This window comes from Sus scrofa, chromosome 10 (genome assembly GCF_054392235.1).
Source record: "Sus scrofa isolate SSC_HxYL_T2T_F1_AM1 chromosome 10, Sscrofa_HxYL_maternal_Yorkshire_Landrace_v2.0, whole genome shotgun sequence".
Lineage (NCBI taxonomy): Eukaryota > Metazoa > Chordata > Mammalia > Artiodactyla > Suidae > Sus > Sus scrofa.
The window spans coordinates 72728653-72748289 of record NC_139392.1 but is presented as its reverse complement, the minus strand read 5'-3'; the positions used below and the strand labels follow the sequence as shown (position 1 = coordinate 72748289).

General features: G+C 37.3%; 1 protein-coding gene across 9 annotated transcripts in view; it reads right to left on the bottom strand.

The window, feature by feature from the left end:
* Nucleotides 1-273: 273 nt before the first annotated feature.
* MINDY3 (MINDY lysine 48 deubiquitinase 3) overlaps nt 274-19637 on the bottom strand; it is an 82584-nt gene continuing 63220 nt past the window's right edge. For 5 of the 9 annotated variants that reach the window (XM_084980217.1, XM_003130735.7, XM_021064830.2 and 2 more), the window contains 5 exons: nt 15704-15776; nt 9151-9223; nt 6482-6569; nt 4294-4365; nt 274-1250 (listed from right to left, as the gene is read on the bottom strand). In XM_084980217.1, coding sequence (XP_084836343.1) covers nt 1101-1250; nt 4294-4365; nt 6482-6569; nt 9151-9223; nt 15704-15776 — 456 coding nt within the window. In that variant the 3' untranslated portion in view covers nt 274-1100. Of the gene's footprint in view, nt 1251-2980; nt 3096-4293; nt 4366-6481; nt 6570-9150; nt 9224-15703; nt 15777-19637 lie in introns of all 9 variants that reach the window. The other 4 variants (XR_014817890.1, XR_299132.4, XR_014817891.1 and 1 more) reach the window with 1 other exon arrangement.

Below are 19637 nucleotides of genomic sequence, written 5' to 3'. Positions count from 1 at the left end.
AACAAACCTATAGAGATGGGGTAAATCTCTCTCAGAAATAAACAGGATGGGGCTTCTGTACCTGTCCACTGATCCAGACAGCTGCCCCTAGGTTCTGGAGCTTCTGGCTGTCAGAGTCAGTTACTAAGCTCCGAGTAAGTGGTTTATCTCCCTTTCGAGGTATTGTGTAAGTCAGGCAGGAATCTGTTCGATATGGTGCTCTTACAGTGACCAGGCAGAATCATTGAAAAATAGTTATTCTGAGCCACGAATGCAAAAAATGCAAGGGTACAGTTAAAGAAAAAAAGTGTTTATTTAGGCCATCCACTAGGATCATAATAAATAATGCAATATACTAATGTAATAACAGATGTTCTCATGCATTTATCACATTTATAAATATACAAGAAAGCTGGCTTACAGGGCTGTTGGGACAAATTTGGAAAAGTATATTTGGCAATACAGTGAAAGTCAACAGTGTTAAGACTATCAAACAGATTCTCTTTCCTTTTTTTTTTAATACATCCTCTCATATCTGTGAATAAGTGGTAGTGTTCCCTTATAGTTTCTACTTTTTATAAACATGCTAGAGCTAAGCCAATTGTCAAAGATCCAGGTTGATAATTTGTTATATATCATTATTTCTAATGGAAACCAGACTTTAGAAAAGAAATAACAAAGATTAAACCCTTCTGCATTTCAGTGTGGAGGCTGATATATTGCATGCCAGAATCATTTAAACAATAAACTGTGCCCAAATGAAGTAAAACCCCCAACTAGAAGTTTAGAAATCGTAACTTTGATACTCAATATAAAAATGTTACAGTGATACGGTGTTTCTAATTTGATAAATGACTGCTCTGACTGCAACAGTGATGAACTTTGAGTAAAGCTTAGTTTTGCTAGTGAATTTCACATAAAGAGTTTAAATAGGGGTAACCTTTAACATCATAAAGCTTTAAAACAAATAATTTAAACATATCTTAAACACTGAAAATGTGTTGTCAATTGTTATTTACAGTTCATCAGTGATACCAGTGTATAGCTTAAAGGAGCCAATCGCCAGTCCTGCATCCCTCTTTCAACAGCTGCTATGATTTTCCTTAGCAATACTCAGCAAATCAGTTTAGTGAAGGAGAGCGATCTGTGGTCCAGAGTAGTTCAATGTAGGGCCATTTGGTTTGGAGACAGCGTTTGATAGGAGTGTCATCTGTCTGCAGCATGGGATCTTCAAAACCCATAATAACTGCGGTTCCTTCCACATACATGACCTGTTGAACAAAATGAAACCACCAAGGTCAATCAGTATTCTTAGCAAAGTCTTAGGAGGGATACAGAACTTATCACAAGCTAGCAAACAGAGCAGAGCACTGTATACTGTTCGATATGGAACTTTCTATCTAATTTTACTTGGGTAGAAATTATAAGCAAGAATATATGCTTACTGATTAGGTACTGAAAATAAATCTGGAAACAAGATGGTGAAACAGTTTTAACTACTAGCTGACCAGCTGCCATAGATTAAAACAAAAAAAAGTGTATGTGACTCCCCAAGAACATATATGGTTTCTGATAAAAGAAAAATCACTCTTCAATAATATATGCCACTTGGAATATTTTCAAATTTTATTTATTTAACATTTACATAGTTCCTAGTGCTTTTATATTGAGGCACTCAGCTGCTGATGCTGCCTCCTGAGATAAAAGGCTACCCTAGAGCTCTACGTTTTGAGAAGGACTTTATTTTTACTCTCAATTGAAGTGCTGAATTTCCAGAGCTGAAAGCAAATTAGATGTGTGAATGAAATGTTCTACTACTGTATTAGATACTACTGAGTTGCTCTTCATGAATGGACTTTGTTCTGCATGAAAAATCATTAGAAAAAAATTAAAGAATGTCAGGACAGCAACAAAAATCAAATAGTAGAAAAAGGTTGAGGGATAAAAATAGGTACTTGACATGCGTTGGCAATGACCATTTAAAAGATACACTGCAGGTGAATATCAGAAAAAAGCTATATTCCAATTAACTTACATAAAAAACTTTTTACAAGTTATCTATGAAGTAACATACTAACTAAGACCCTAACTCATAAGTGCTCACCGGCATTAACTGATTCAGTCATTAATGTCTCTTTGTACCAAGAGAAATTCTAATTGCATACTTTAAAAGAAACAGATACAGGCTGCCTTCTTCCAAAGTATGTACAGGGATTTTTACACGCTCAGTGGCTGATACACATGATTGTAATTATGTTCTTCCAAGATAAAAGCTATAAACTACTTTGACCAAGAGGCCAAAAGAAACAACTTTATTTGCCTAAAGATGGAGTCTCCTTTAAAAAAATAAAATAAAATATAGAATTAGAGTATCTTCTATTTTACTGGGTCATATAATTTGGTTTCATGACTCTATTCCTTTTTGGGGAAGCACTAAAAACACTGATGTGAAATACTTTATTACTTTGCACCTTTATTTTGGTTAATATATTAGTTTCTGCTTTTGATGGACTATATTTACTATTAAAACTACGAGTCATGCTCTTCAACCCTCCAGACCAAAACTTCTTTTGCTGAAAAATCATCCATGAAGACTACATCTCAGGTTATTATAATTAACAAATAAGACAGGCCCTCTTTTTCACCAAGAACTTCACTGGCTCGTGGCGTTACAGCAGACCTGCCTGGACAGCGTATCGTGACCTACCTTTTCTGCAGCTTTAGCAGGCCTGTGCTGCCCGGCAGGTCACGCTCCCTCCCATGTGGCCAGCCTTCTCCTTCCGTCTACTGCCTCAGATACTTTTAACAGTACCTTACTCTGCGGTCTACCATACTTCTGGCTCCTGAGGAACTTCAAAACGTTATACCCCTGCAACTTAACGGCATACACGCTTTGCTTTATAGTTCTTATCTACTGTGGTCATGTTAACAGTTCATCTTGGATTTCTCATCTCTTTGTTAGTATGTCAGACGCTTGTCAGGAGCAGACTTGAAAACTTACTATATACAGGTAGCGTGGTCAAGCAGACCAAGGACAGGATTGGGGAATCAGGAACTCAGTTCCAATCCCTGCTCTGCCAGTGACTTGCTCTGTGACCCTGTCTCAGATGCCTCATCTGTAAAATACAGATAATATGTGACTGACCTACCTTGCAGGGATTGGGCAGGCAGGCAACTAATGATTGACTTAGCAAGTACCTTCTATTGTAAAGCTACATACAAACTTCACAATCTACAAAAAGCAGTCATTTCCACACATTAGGACGGAGCACACGAGTTTCCCTATGGACCGTTTCTACTTTTTGCTATCTGTAACCAATGATTGTCCTAGGAAAAAGTCTTCGGACCTAATTTAATAAAAGTTCTAACTGATGTTTCATTATGAAAATAAGAGTAAACTTTAGTCGCAGGGTATATTTGCTCTAAAACGATGTCTCTGATGTACATTATGATCTATTTTCTGTAGCCATCTGCAGTTTTGATACAGATGAAACCAGCATGGGTATTTCAACTTAAAAAGGCATGTCAAGCCTTATTCATCAATACTGTGACTGTTACTGGAACAAACGTGAACATAGTAGATACATCTTGTGTGTAGACAAAGCTCATTAATCAAAGAGGCAGAAGTGGCAAGACCAAACTTTTGATTTAAACCAGTGAGTGCATCTGGAAGGGAAGCACCGATGTGCCTCTCTGTCAGTGTGACTTGTGAAGAAAAGCAGCAAAGCAGAGGGGGTGAGCCCAGGCTGGGAGGCAGACGACCGAGGATTCAGTCGCAGGTCTGCCTGACCTTGTTTCCTGGCTGCCTGACCTTGGCAGGGTCCTTACCTCTCTGTGCCTGTTTCCTCCACTGGAAAATGGGGATATACAGTCAATACTTACTTTATGGGGTGGCAGGAAACTTTGGATGAAACAAAGTGCTTAAGGCAATTCTAGGCAAATAAATGCTAGTAGTTATTAGAGTTATTAATTTAAATCCTTAAAAATATTCTTCTAAATCAAAAATCTCACTCTTACCCTTTTCTCCATTTAAATGGATCAGTACCTTTGGGGCAGACTCATCTTGATTTAGTAATAACTACACACCCATGCATAAGAACGTGTATTTAGATGTAGTTATTTTGTCACGGTGAAACTACTGCTCCAGAATTTCAGTGAAGGTCTTACTGAGTCTAGTTCTAAAATATGTTGTGACAGTAGAGACTCTTAGAATTTTCTTCCTAAAGGAGCGATTTTATGGGGCTCAAACATTGTTACACACTCCTATATTTTATCAACCCACGTGAAGACAAATTACTATGAGAGTTTTCATACCTTTTCATTGTAATTTGATTGCTTCAATCCATTGTAGTGGTAGACGGTAAAAGACTCTGGACCACTGGAACCCTATACATAAAGTATGAGTAAAACTTCAGGTCTTTACATCAGGCAATGTCTAATTAGCTATTGAAAGTAAAATGGAAGTTTCTTAAAGCCACACCCTTTGAGGAATCATTTAATAAAGCAAGAAACTTTATGCAGTGAACTGCCACTAAATCTAAAAGCTGGAATAGTTGCTTCTCGGGAAGAGACTGGAAACTGGGGAAGTATGGGGAAGTACTGGTTTTTATTACAAGCTCTTCTATAGCAGCTTATTTTGTTTTTAAATAGGTGCATTACTATAATTTTTTTTTAAAAGGACAAGCTTCTAAAATACAAAAATACTTCCTAAAATGCATCTCTGCTTTTTTTCTGGTTGTAAATAATCTGTTCCTCTCAATAAATACAGAGGGCCGTGACATCCTTTTCACTCAGATTACAAACATACCTGCATCCATATTTCCAGTTACTTCACAGCCTCATGACAGAGGAGAACATCAGTGCTATGGGCTGGGATCTGTGCCAAAGACAGGTCGCAGCTCTTACAGGGTGTGACTAGGCAGGGATGTGACAAGTCTCCCCCTAAAGAAGTAGGTCTCAATACGGTGCCACTGGAATCCCTTGGGGGGTTGGTTCGGACAGACAGCTGGGGCCCACCCCCTAAACCTCTCAACTAGGGCTGGGGAGGCACCTGTGAATCTGATTTCTAACCTGCCACTGGGGACCACACATTGAGAACCCCTCGCTCTAAAGAGAACCAAGACCAGGTTGAGAAAAATAGCAGGAAATAAGCAAATGGAAAGAGATGAACTTGGAAAGAAAAAAAGAATAGTGACATGGAAAAGTCTGTTATCTGAGAAGGGAAAAGTCTGTTATCTGAGAAGGGGACTATAATAATTCTTTTTAATTACTTCATGGAATATTACAATAAAAAATTTCTTGAAATAAGTTCATAGACTATAAGCAGCACCATGTATTAATTAAATATATGTATATATGTCTTTTATATCTTTTGGCAATATATAATATCAGATTTGGTAACTATATCACTTTGTTTACATTTACCAAGCACTTTTCAAAATACACCCCCAGAAGTTTAATACTATAATTTAAAATTTAAGGATATAAAGTTAAATGCTATAACTTATGAAAAATTTAGGATATCTAAAACACCATATTAGATTCCAAAAGAGAACTTTCAAAAAACCCTGGTAGTTAGAGTCTGAGGACCTTAAATCCAATAAGTTTCCTAATAATGTCAGAAAAAAAATTTTTTTTATGAAGCATTTTCCCAAAGTTGCATAAAGGCTAATAGCTATGCTGGGATATCCTTAGTTACTTTATGACAGAGGTAGATATGACAGACGTAGAATAGAAATTGGGATTTCTTTAATTAGTGAGTTGTAATTTAAGCCATGCTGGTACCTGATAAAATGATCACAGTCTACCTGGCTAGTGGCTGAGTGGTAGAACCCTTCACGCAGACAGGAAGAAAAACCGGGTGGAGGCTATCGAATTAGCCAATAACTCAAGGGTATTGAGACCAGCATAGATTCTTTTAACTGAGCTCCTGTCACAGCCTGTGGAAGATGTGTCCCGACATCAAACAGCACGGCTCCACGTGAAGCTTTTCCTTTTTTACTCAGCTCCATTCACTCACTTCTCTGAAACTCAGGAGCACTTCACGAGTTCATACTCATACAACAGGCTCCTCTGCCTCCTCTCCTAGTACTTTGGAACGTATCCTCCTAGAACTTCCTATCTATTAACAACAGTTACTGGAGAGGAGGAAAAGAGGGGTGGGAGTGGACTAAGCGACACTTGTCTTTTTTCACTCCATGTACCTATGGATTTGAATCTTCCTTTAGAAGAACCGTATCAGTGTGTCTACACTGGTTTATATACTCTCTTCCACCGCCCCCGTGCCCCAATCAAAGTTGTGACTTACTGAATTTTGGAACACAGGTACCCTCCCCCCCCAGCCTCTCTGTCAGGGGAAAGTATTCACATGATAATTTCACTTTCTTAGTTTTGTATCTGGATGTAGGAACATTTTAAATTAGTAGAAAAAAATGCTGAAACAATCGTAATATGATCATCTCAACAGCACAAAACAATAAAGATATTTCTTCATCTATGTTACCTGATCAGGAAAAAATTCTTGAAGAAAAGGACCCAATAGTATGATTCCTAACCCTTCTGGATCTAATTTATTCTTCATGAGATTTATACTGTGGGGAGAGAAAAAAGAAACAGTGGATACCAAAGAAAAAAAAGCTTATTTTTCTTCTTTCATGATTAAATTACTAGTACTCTAACACATTTGACTGCCAAAAGTCCTAAGAGCTGTTCTTTTTAGATCCTTAATGACAAATACATAGGAATGACATCTAATTTGCCAAAACTTGGTTATTTTTAAACTAGACTAATCTGTTACTATTTAAAATTTAAATTACAATGATGACTTTGGAATATTGTTCCTTATTAGGTAAAATAACTTAAAAACTCAGGCTTATAACTTCCCAAAGGAACATTCTCTTTGCTTCGTAGGTACGCTTGAATTTAACTATCAAATGAGGCATTTAACTTAAACAAAATGTTTAAGAAGAAAAAGAAACAGTGTTAAAGGCAGTGGGTACATTAGGTAATTAAAAACATCTCCTAAAGAGCTTACTTTCAAGAACCAAATGAGATGGAGGCTTAAAATGCTTACAGTGTAAATTGATAGTTAAAAAGTAAGATAATCCTCAAGGGCTAAGGTATATGAATTTCAATAAGTGGAAATGTACTGTATTATTCCAGGAGGAGCCTGAAGTGAACAGTGCTCTGTATAGCTTCGGTATTAGGTGTGGACAAGGTTACTGAAAAGTGCTATGTGTGACTAGAAAGAAGGCAGAGAAAAGTGGACTGAATCAAAGAGCTTCAAAAATGGAAATGATCTTTTCAGAAAATGTTCATTCTCCCTGTTATTAACTGTCAGGTTAAATATACCTTATTATGCAGTTGACTCTTGAATAACATGGATTTGAACCTCCTGGGTCTATTTATATGTGGATTTTTTCCCCAGTAAATACATATAGGTACCATAAATATATTTTTGCTTCCTCATGATTTTCCTATAAACATTTAAGTTACTTTAAGAAAACACTATATAATACATATAACATACAAAATGTGTGTTATCAGTAAGGTCTCCGGTCAACAGTAGGCTATTAGTACTTAAGTTTTGGGGGAGTCAAAAGTTACACATGGATTTTTGTCTGCCCAAGGGTTGGTGACCTCAACCCCTGCATTGTTCAAGTCATCTGTGCAATATACCAAAGATGTGACACTGCAGTGGGTCTGAGTAATGCCAGAAGGTTATGACATGAAACAAATGAAGGCAAGGTCATATTATATTTAATTAAATTTATCAATCGTTGATATGACCCTGTTGGTTTATGGGCCATCACATATTATACACTCGACGAGACCAAAGGATGGAGTGAGTAACTTGTTCCAACCTTTCAGCTACTTCTAGAGAAACAATTTCACTAACTCAGCTGCGCCAAGCTTATCATTCATGTAGTCTAATGAAATGGGAAAATTAAGTAGATGATGTATGGCCATCTATGTAAGAGTTTTGAAAGAAAACCTAACTTTTCCTTCTTCCTCCTTCCCATCTTAAGAACTGTTAGTAACCAAAATTACCCGAGTTCAGTCCTTTTTGCATATTAGAGCAATGTAAACAAGAAGGTCTCCACTTGGAGATGAGGTGAGAAGAAATATGGTAGTTACTATTATACCATTTATTAACTAGGTCACCTGTCTCTCCCAAATTTCTCCTCTGTGAGTTGGAATCAGCAATTATGCTTACTAAGAAAGGATAACATCATAGCGGTAAGTAGAGACGGAGACATATTAATTCAGATGTGATTAGTTTGTAAATGTTTATATGTATATCAGACTTTAAAAAAAAAAAAAAGAAAAGAAAAGAAAATACACCCCGGCTATTTAAAAACACAATAGGATCAAGTTCTAAAAACTATGTATACGACTATGTCTTATGTTGCTTTTTGCTGTATCCTTTCCTGAAATGTTTATAAGCTAAAGTTTGTTCATTGTCAGATACACTTTCAGGAGGAAAAATAAACTATGCAGAAAAAGGAAAAGCTAATATAGTTCATAGCTGATTTCTAACTTTTCTGTTTGATCAACAGGTGTATCCACTTAACCAGAGGGCTATTTTCCCATGGACAATAAAGACCCTAAATTTATGGAAAAAGTTAAAGGTATAATAATGTAAAAAATGGAACAGAATGAAGACAATGACAGATACTCATGATAGGCAATACTGAAAACTATATTCTGTAATATACTGCGGCCACTTATAAAGGTTCAGAATGTTCATTGTCTTTAAGACTGAAAGCAGAGGCCTGCTGGTTATTTAAGCAGGATGACTAGTGATATAAACAGTCTACAAAACTCTCACTACTCGAACTGAAGGTACTGAAGGCATGCACAAAATTTCAAAATATGGAAAAAGTTTTGCAGTGAGAAAAAATATATTTAACATAGAAAAAGGTATTTATATTTTTAGCATCATTTTTTAAAGCGAGACCATAAGCACAGAGTGGAAAAGGAAGCTCATTTTAACTATGTCAAGTCTGCTGTAATACTGATTGGTCTGATTGCCTCCTAAATCTTCACTTCTTATAAAGTGTTAGGCTTCATATATGCAATTTAGATTTTGAAAAAAGGCAATAATGTGTGTATAATGTTTTACATTAAAAAAAAAATCAATTGGTTACATAACACTTCCTGTGAGCTTACTATTCAGGATCTGAAACCAGGTCCAATGCTTTCATCACATCTTCTAGAAGTGAATCAGGTATGAATCCATTATCTGAAAAAAAAAAAAAATTTGGATTACGTTTATGTCAAGAAATACTATTACTGCTGATCAGACTCTAGCTAAAAATCACATAAGAGGAGTACAAAGAATTAGGGAGCAGCATATTAAGTTTCTTTTGAGCACAATGTCTATTATTATTAGGTGCTCATCTATTAGTTTTCTTGGGCACATAGGAAAAGATTTGTTTTCAAGGTTAGTTTCTAATACAAAAATTAACCACATGACTTATACCTGAGAATTTCAAGGAAACCTTGAAGCCAAATTACTTCTTCAAAAGGCTCACAAATTTAACCAAGCTGTTTTTCTACTTAAATTTACAATTACTAAGCGTATCTTTCAATTAGCAATGTAAACCTTTAAATTCCCTTTAAAATAATCCTTTACCAACAAATTCCTTTTGTCACAATTTAATTTTTTTGCAAGACTATTCAGCATCCACTGAATGTTATTTAATTTTTTTGCAAGACTATTTAGGATCCACTGTTAATTATAGATCTCTTGACAATATAAGAAAAGATAGTCCTTATGTAAATCAACAGACTTGATTTTTTTTTTATTTCCCCAATACATTATTTTTTTTTCTACTGTACAACATGGTGACGCAACAGACTTGATTTAAATAAAAGCCACAGATTTAATAGGGGAAAAAAATCAGAGTTGGAATGCAGAGTAGAATCAAATGTTGATGAAGATTAGTTAATGGAAAATATTCCTTTCCGTGGGCTCCGATATGGAAATAGCATTAGTAGATGGCCCAAACTAAGATGATGCAACAGAACATGACACACACACAAAGCTTGTAGGACTGTTTGAAATCACAGTACTTTTAAACAGGCTGGCTGCTGATTCCCTTAAATGTACAATGCCCGAGTTCCTCTACTCATCCACTCATTCTTGAAGACTGTCTCAGCTTGAAGTCAATGTCCAACACGACATCCTTTTCAGAGATTAGGATAATTAAAAAAAAAAAAAAAATCCTGTCCCAGAGAACAAGATGTCCAAAAGTCCTGCTTCTATCACTGAACTACAGAATAAAGAGTGGTTGCTCTTTCTGGACGTAGGGGGTGCCCTGTCTCTATCACAAAGGAAATAAAGAAGTTATAATTTTTAAAAAGTCTTCTTAAACCTCACCAGCACATGCTTAACTCATGCGAAGACAATTGGCCTTGGCTAAAAGGCTAAGAATCATTTGGGATAATTTTTAAAAAAGTGAAAGTTTGGACTAATTCTACTTTGTCAGGTTATCAATAATTTAAGACACAGAGAATAAAGAATAATTAAAGACACAGAAGATACCAGTGAAAATACTCAAGCTTTGTAAGCCCAACTTAGGTAGAAAAAACTACTCAGGTCACAGCTAAAAGCTTAGCATCTCCCAATGCAAAAACAGGCTTGATCTGGCCACTGGCAGATAGGCATTTATCTGGACAGGCTGTCAGATGTGTCCCTACAGAAGCGGTGTGTATTACAGTTATTTTCAGGAGCATTGAATGGCAGGCAGGCTTATCTCTTCTTACTGCAACCAGAGACTCAGGTCCCATTCCCAGAAAGAGCTAACTGGCTGTATAAAGATGCCAACAGCAACTTGGAAAACAGCAAAATGACCTCCTCAACTCAAACATGATTAACCTCCAGCTTAAATATTCCATCGTATCTTTAAGGGCCCTGGGAGGTTTACAGCTGGTGAGCATGGACATTCTGGAGTACAATGATACCAAGCCAGTGAGTGACTCCACATTTCGTATATATAGTATTGTATAACTGGAGATTGCAGCATAGTATTGTGTAACTGGAGATTGCAGCATTAATTTTTTTCAATACTTCAAAGACTTTTAATATACCCAAGATTAGGAGATTTAGAATTGCTTACCTTTTAAAAACATTTACTTTGAAGTTACTTTTTCATTTTGCTTTTTAGGGCTGCACCTGTAGCACATTGAAGTTTGTGGGCTAGGAGCTGAATTGGAGCTGCAGCTGCTGGGCACAGCGACAGCCACATCCACGCAGGATCTGAGCCGCATCTGCTACCTACCACCACAGCTCATGCCAACACTGGATCCTTAATCCTCTGAGCGAGGCCAGGGATTGAACCCGCATCCTCACTGGATACTAGTTGGGTTGTTACTGCTGAGCCGCAACAGGAACTCCTACTTTGAAGTTACTTTATTCTTTAATAATCATACCCATCAAAACAAATTCTTTAGGAAAAGAACAGAAGCCTTAAGTCTAAGCTGAGGAAACTCATAGCATCTAGTATTTAGTCAATTGGTTCCTTAAAGAATATGGAAAGGGAGACACATGATAAGACCTCGGGACCAACTGCAAGGGAAATCTGAGCGTACAATGTGTTGACTACTTGAGCAGACCTAAGATGCATTGAAAGAAAAAGGAGAATTTGAATGCACTGGTAATTTAACCACATGAATATAAAACAGACTTCTGTAAGCTTTTCAAGCTCAGAAGAAAGGGGAAGATGAGATGGGGCAGGTGACAAGGACACAACAGTTGTGATGGTGAGCAGTTACTGTGTAAATATTCAAACGGGTTCAATTGTCTATTAAGACCTTTGAAAAGGAGGGGGAAAAGCTGTTTGAATAAAAAATTTAAAAAGCCTTTGTTTTTGTTTTAAACCAGTAAGCAGACTGTAAGAATGCGGGAACTCTTAGAGCTTGAGAGGAGGAACAGCTCAGCGAGTGGCGCTGCCCAGGGAGAGCCACAGTGAAGTGGGTTAGCCTTTCCTGGGTAGGCGACGGAGGGCCACTTCATAATTGTGAAGACCTCAGAGCTGGGCTTTAAGGAGAAGGAAGGACCCATTACAACTTCTCTTCTGAAAGGCTGGGGAGGACTTGGCGGAGGGTGGGGTGGGGTAGGGGGAAGCCTGGCAGGCAGGTCTTCTGCAGCACTGGCCCCTGCTAAAGGGAGAGCTGCAGGCAGAGAGCGGGTGCCAGGAATTCACAGAGAAACAGCTTGTGGGGAGACAGCATTTGGGACCTGACCTGAATGTTGTCAAACCCCAGTGGATGAGAAAGAGTCAAGTAAATTTGGGGTTAATAGATGCAAACTATTGCCTTTGGAATGGATAAGCAATGGGATCCTGCTGTACAGCACTGGGAACTGTATCTGGTCACTTGTGAAGGAGCAGGATAATGTGAGAAAAAAGAAGGTATACATGTATGTGTGACTGGGTCACCTTGCTGTGCAGTAGAAAATTGACTGAACACTGTAAATCAGCTATAATGGAAAAAATAAAAATCATTACAAAAAAAGGAGTCAAGTTTCTTAAGCAGAGAAAATTGAAATCTAGTTAAGGAGGATTTAATGCTGTTGCTTTCAGTCCAAAAGTTAATAAATGATTTTACTTTTATTAAATGTTGTATCATAATTTACCTAGTCATATAAATTGTAGGTATATGTTATTATTTAATAACACCTACAATTTATTATAACTCTTACTGAAAAGAGTATGTGAAAAGAGTATGTGAGTTCTGCCTGCAGGCAGGGGAAGGCCTTTTCATAGTTGCCTGCCTGGTCTTGCCTGAGTCTCCTGTAGCTTTCCTCTTGGACTCTGGGTGGCAGGGAAGCAGGGATTCCGTAACCCCAGGGCCCAACATGGGGCTGGACACAAGTAACTGCTCAAAAACCTTTCTTACATTTACTTACTCAAGCTAATCCGAACTTCACATTTAAACAAACCACTCTGTTCCAGAACTGTGGTTCAACCAAAAACAGCCCTGTGAATTGACATAAGAAGTTCACAAAGAAATGAGGAGTTTTAACTTAGGGGGCTTGTCCCTGTAGGACCCCTTCAATTACGTGATGGGGAAGGTGCTAAACCAATAAAATATGGGTGGAGTACAGAAGAGCTATGGCAGCATGAAAGAAACAGAGGTGTCAATGGAACACAGGAGAATGGCAGTGATGGGAAGGGAGGCAAGGATAGAGAGAAGAAAATGTTATTTAAAAGGTTGAGAAAAGACTGAATTAAATGATAGGCAATTTCTAGATAATGTCTAAGAATTGGTGTCTACTAAACTATAAATGAAATTATTCTTAAAGATTAAAGACAAAATACGCTGTCAATACATTTTAGCAACCAAAAAACAAACGAAAAATACAAGGGCTTTTAAAAATCAAAATATAAATCCCTCGCCCAAACAGAATTGAAGAATGCTATAAAGGGGCCAGGAGAAGAAAGAGAGCAAGAGAGAGGCAAAGAAGAAAACAAAACCCATTATGTGTGATGCAAAATTTTTCAAAAACAATCTATGTAGAATTTAGTTCTTTGGAGTATTAGCTCTATGCTACATAGTTTGGGATTTTTCCTTTTTAAAACAACAACAATATGTCAGTTTATTGAATACATGAATGATGATATAAAGTAGATATAGTCCATCTTACAACTGAGAAAACTGAGGTTAGGAACTTGTCCAACATATACACAATAATGAGGCTGGATTTAAATCTAGGTTGTCTGACAGTCACTGGAATGCTTTCAGCAATTTGGAAAGCCATTTTCTGAGAACACCTGGAGGCACTTTAAAATAACTTTAAAATTCCTCTCTTGTTCAGGATCTTTGATCACACTGATCAATTTCCCTCCATCTCTACACTATTATTGCTATTTTTAAAAATTCCTATACAACATGTACTTGAATACAAACCAAATATCCAAACACGTGCCCCCACAAAAGGGATATAAAAAATTACCCTCCCAAAACAAACCCCCAGAAAACAAACCTATGGACCTTTGCTAAAGCCCATATGTCACCCTTTTTATGGGTTCAGTATCTGATTCTCTTTAGGATCTGAGCACACATACTAGTGTTTATTTTCATTTCTAAAGTTGGGATTACTCATTAAAGTGAACCATGTAATTAGAGGCAAAATATGTCAAGGTCCTGCTGATATTAAATTTGGGCAGTATTACAAAGAAGAAGTTAATAGTTAAAAATATATTTTTGAACTTATATATATGCTTGGCATCAAAATAATTAAGTTCCCAAGATCATAAAGACTCAGAAATGGAGATTATTCTAACTGCTCAATGGGAATGACAGCAAATATATCCTTGTTCCAATAAATTAAAAATAGTTAAAAGTAGACAAAGAGGTTAAAAAATACCTCTTAATGACTTCGGTTTTCTTAAAAAAGATAATTGGTATAGAGAGAAGGGGAAAGACTGCCTGACATTCTGGAAGAACCCTTCGAATCTGGTCTCTGTTCTCACAACAAGGTTAACGCAGCTCTGATGAATTGACTTAAACTGTCACAACATTCGGTTTCTTAAGAACAAAATGGTGCTGGAAATCCCTGCCTGCCTCCTAGGTTTATAGTAAACTTCTAATGAGACCATGCAGGTAAACTGCTTTATAAAGTGTGATACATCATGCAAAGACCAGAAAACATTATTACTTTGAGACAGCCCCCACTTATAAATCAGGTATATGTCTCCAAAGATCATTAATAAGTGACCTATTTAGAACCCTGAAAATGCAGTCTCATAGAGGCAACGCTATCAATGGTGATGAACCTGCAAGTCTATTTAATTCATCACATACCTAAAGCATGTTTAAGGGCAGAAACTTGCAACTAGCAGATAACTAAGTTCTGGAGAACTAATGAATAGCATGGTGATTATGAGTCAAAAATACTGTATTATAAACTTCAAAGCTGTTAAAAGACTAGATCTTAATGCTTAACTGTGTGATGTGATAGAGGTGTTATCTAACACTGATGTAATAATCATTTTGCAATGTATAAATATATCAAAGTAACATGTTGTATACCTTAGAGAATATTGTATGCCAATTATAACTCAATTTTTAAAAAAGAAATAGAACATTTATTCATTCGAATACATAAATAAAGAAATGATTTTTCAAAGAGCTTATTCCGAGGTGGTGTCTTTCCCTGTTAAACGGCTTCAGAGATCAAGATTCAAGTAACCTGGAGTTCCTGTGGTGGTTCCAAGGAAACCAACCAGAATAGTATCCATGAGGATGTGGGTTCAAATCCTGGCTTCACTCAGTGGGGTAAGGATTTGGTGCTGCCATGAGCTGTGGTGTAGGTCACAGATGCAGCTCGGATCCAGTGCTGCTGTGGTGTATGCCGGCAGCTGTAGCTCCAATTCGACCCCTAGCAGGGAACTTCCATATGCCACAGGAGTGGCCCTAAAAAGCAAAAAAAAAAAAAAAGATTCAAGTAACCCTAACTTTAGTACCTCAAGAAACATGACAAAACCTTATACCATGTAAAAATTTGAAAATGTGAAGATCACTGGAGTACTCAATTTTTTTTTGGTTCCCACTTTCACCAGTTCCTATTTAAAATTTTCAAGAAATGCGAGCTACATTTCATTCATTAATCCAGTAACTCTTTAAAATAAAACTCAGGAATTAAGTATCAATATATTTCAAATATATAACAATACAAATCACAGAGTCAATGTTAATAAAAATAAAAATCGCTTACCTTCTGGATCATAAGTTTGAAACACTCTTCTGGCTTGTTCTGAAGGAGCCTCAGGGGCAACTAAAGCCATATCCTGGGGAGAAAAAAAAAAAGCATGCTATCAATGAACTACAGTTATAGTAACTTTTAGGGCCTCCTTTTCCTGCATTTTCAATATTATTTTATAAACACTATGCATGTTAAAGGACATGTTTTCCTCTGGTGGAACTTTCGATGGTTTTCTGGTTTTATGGTCCAGTCCTTCATAGCTGCATCCTTGGACTGTGTCTTTTACTATTATAAACAAAACTGCACCAAACAAACCTGAACATGTAATTTCATACATGAACAGTTGTACCTGTAGGACGGAGTTCCAGAGTAGGACTTCTGGGCCAAAGGGAGATGGCATTTGTAATTTTGGTAGATATCGCTGGATTCTTGAGTTAAATTTGTTCCCTTAGCCTGCTTTTGAACAGTATTTCCAAAAACACTTTCCTTTTTCTCTCTAGCACCAGCAGAGCCTTGGCTCTATAATCACCATTATGTCAAAGCTAGGACTGCGGTGTCGCTCTCACATTTAGGGAGCAATTGTTAACATTGGAACTACCATTATTAATGTTCCTTAACTTCTTTTACCTCTCCTAAACCTTATTTGTAAACATTTCTACATGTGTTCCAGAATAAGTTGTAGCCCCCTTAACTATTTCTGACTCTTCTTTCTTTTTCTGTTTTTCCCTTCAGACTGGCTATTGGAATTCGCGGGTGAGCCACTGTCACTGAAATTCTGGCTGAGGAGGACGGGTATGGCTGGTGGTGAGATTCTACACAAGGGGGGAACATCTGGGGCCACAAGGTGAAGGTACAGTCCTTCTTTTTCTTCACTATCTGCTGCATTTCAACTTTGTTACCAGTAAGTGATGAGGAAAAGTTTGAAATGAGTTTTAAATTTTCTAAATGTTAATTAAAACTGCTCTAAATAGAAGGAAAGGAAATAGTTTTCCGTGGTCAAAAAGAGTCTTTTGGGGGGGAGAGGTGGCAGAGACTACAACTGAAGCATGACATTTATCTTCCTACAAAGTGAAGTTTTAGGAAATTACCACTGTTTATAAAGTTGGGGGAACAAGGATGATTCCAGTTTTAGTCCTAGAAAAAGGTCTGCATCAAATTCTCTGGCGTTAAAGATTTCAGAAAATATAAGAATACAAAAAGAACTTAACATGAACTACCTGATGCCTCGTCTCTAAGTTTCAAATGCTACAAATAAAAAAATATACTGTGCTAATGTGGAAAGAAAGTAGACCTAAGGAACTGTTCACTGCCTATCTCTTGCCTCTGGTTATGAACATGCACAAAATTCAGGCTTTAGAAAATGTGTTGTTAATTCTTGCTTGAATAGGCTTGGCCTGACATAGAAAGATCAGCTGAAGACTGGGCAAAAATTCCTGGTGTACTCTGGTTTAACAAATGTTCATTTAGAGTAAGGGTTGGCAAATTTTTTCTGTAATGGGCCAGGAAGTAACTATTTTAGGTGTTGCAGGCCATATGGTAGCAAGATAATACAACACATGAACAGCAACATAACACAATACATAAACAAATATGCATGGATGTGTTCCAATAAATATTTCACAAAACAGGTGCTGGGGTTTGATTTGCCCTGTGGGCTACAGTTTGCCGACTGATGATTTAGAGAATATATTACATTTTCCCCCCAAATGCTCTGACACTTATTAGACATGCCTTCTTTTGACAGATATGGGCATGTGATGATGTCTTAATCACCTGAGTAGGTTGGACAAAGAGATACTTTGACTTTCAGCGGAGAGAGAAAAGAAGACAGGGAATTCTAGCTGGCAGGAATAGGATTATGAAAGGCAGAAAGATGTGAATTAGCTAGCATAGCTCAAGAGGAACTGAAGGTGTTACACAGGACTGAGAACTGTGAAAGAAAAGCAGTAGGTGGGCAGGGGAATCGGCTTTGATGAAGAATGAATTAATTTTGAATGTTCTGAATTCAGAGGTGACTATTCAACACTCAAGCAGACCACATGCTGGCTGACTGCCTGGCATGCTATCAACACCCAGTGTGTGCCAGTAGTAGGCTTCGCATAGGCCAGCAGGAACTGGCGCTGAGCACTAGAGGAGAGCAAGGCTGCAGAGCCTGCCAGCTAAGATACGGAAAAGGGTGAAAGCAGTTACTTCGAAGACTTCAGAATAGAGTGCTTCCAAAAAGTAATTTATAGAATGTGCTGCTTAAAGTTTAAACGGGTGAAAACGTATCTCAGAACCCTCTTTGTGAGGAAACAACAAAAAAACCCAGACGTAAACTACCTACACAAAAATTCCTTTTTTTCATTCAAGATACAACCCAGTGGTTTAGCAGTCAGGTTCCACATAATAAAGCCATCAATTGTAACTGTCATTACAATAAAGCAAACTGTGTCTTGAATAATTAAGAAAAAACTGTGGAGTTCCTGCTGTGGTGGAACTCAATCCCTAGCCTGGTGCAGTGCGTTAAGGATCTGGAATTGCCACAGCTGTGGCGCAGGTCACAGTTGCGCCTCGGATTCAATCCCTGGCCTGGGAGCTTCCACATGCTGCAAGTGTGGCTGAAAAGAAAAAGAAAACAAAAATTTTGTTTTGTTTCTTTGGTCTTAGTGATAGACTCATAGCTAATCTGCTAAACTCCTTAGGAATTAACTGTTCTTATACCACTTATTTTAAGATGTGTTTATATAAGGGGGGGGAGGCCAAAAAAAGAAAAAAAAAAAAAACCCACAGTAAATTTTAATGAAAACATTCCAAAAGTTTTTCAACCACAAATCAAAGCCAGTCTTCTAAACTGATTGCTTATTTTGAGTGTTTACATTGCTTTTTTAGATTACCATAAAAAAAACCTTTCAGTTAAAGCTTATTTAAATTTATATAATGTTTAAAATGTTTATGGATGAAAAGGTTCATTTGTGCCTTATATTAGAAAAGAAAATCATGGACTTGTAGAATAGACTTGTGGTTGTCAAGGGGGAGGGGAGGAGGTGGGGTGGTTGGGGAGCTTGGGGTTAACAGATGCAAACTATTGCCTTTGGAATGGATTAGTAATGAGATCCTGCTGTGTAGCACTGGGAACTCTGTCTAGTCACTTAGGATGGAGCATGAAAATGTGCAAAAATAGAATGTGCACATGTATGTGTAACTGGGCCACCATGCTGTACAGTAGAAAAAAAATTGTATTGGGGAAATAGCTATTAAAAATAATAATAATAAAATGAAAAAAACCCAACAAAACGAAAAAATGTTTAGGGATGAAATCAGGAAGTTACAAAACCACCTTCTATTCCCATTAAAGTGCTTCATGCTCAACTCCTTTTAACTGTTCAGGCTGATTTTAAATTACAAATTCCAACACTCATTTGTACTTTTTGTTTTTTGGGGGGGCTTTTTAGGGGTGCACCTGCAGCATATGGAAGTTCCCTAGCTGGGGGCTGAATCAGAGCTACAACTGCCAGCCTAGCCACAGCAACACCAGATTTGAGCCATGTCTGTGACCTACACCACAGCTCACGACAACACTGGATCCTGAGCAAGGCCAAGGATCAAACCCGCATCCTCATGGGATCCTAGTCAGGTTCGTTACTGCTGAGCCATGATGGGACCTCTACTGCCTTATTTAACTTAAACACTTCTGAATAAGGTCCCCAGTTTAAATATCTGGAGTAGAATGTAGTAAGTTTGGCATCACATTAATATTAAATATATTTCATATTTTGCATAGTAAGTCTGAACAGCAAGTACAGAATTCCATTAATTGAGAAAGAGTCCTTTATAAACTTAAGACAAAATATTTTAGTGTGATATCAGTGCCAAATTTTTCTCACTGCACATAAAGGGAATGGTTTAACTAGAAAGGATAATGTAAAACAGTACTCTTAGTTAAAAACTATGTTAAGTGTGAAGA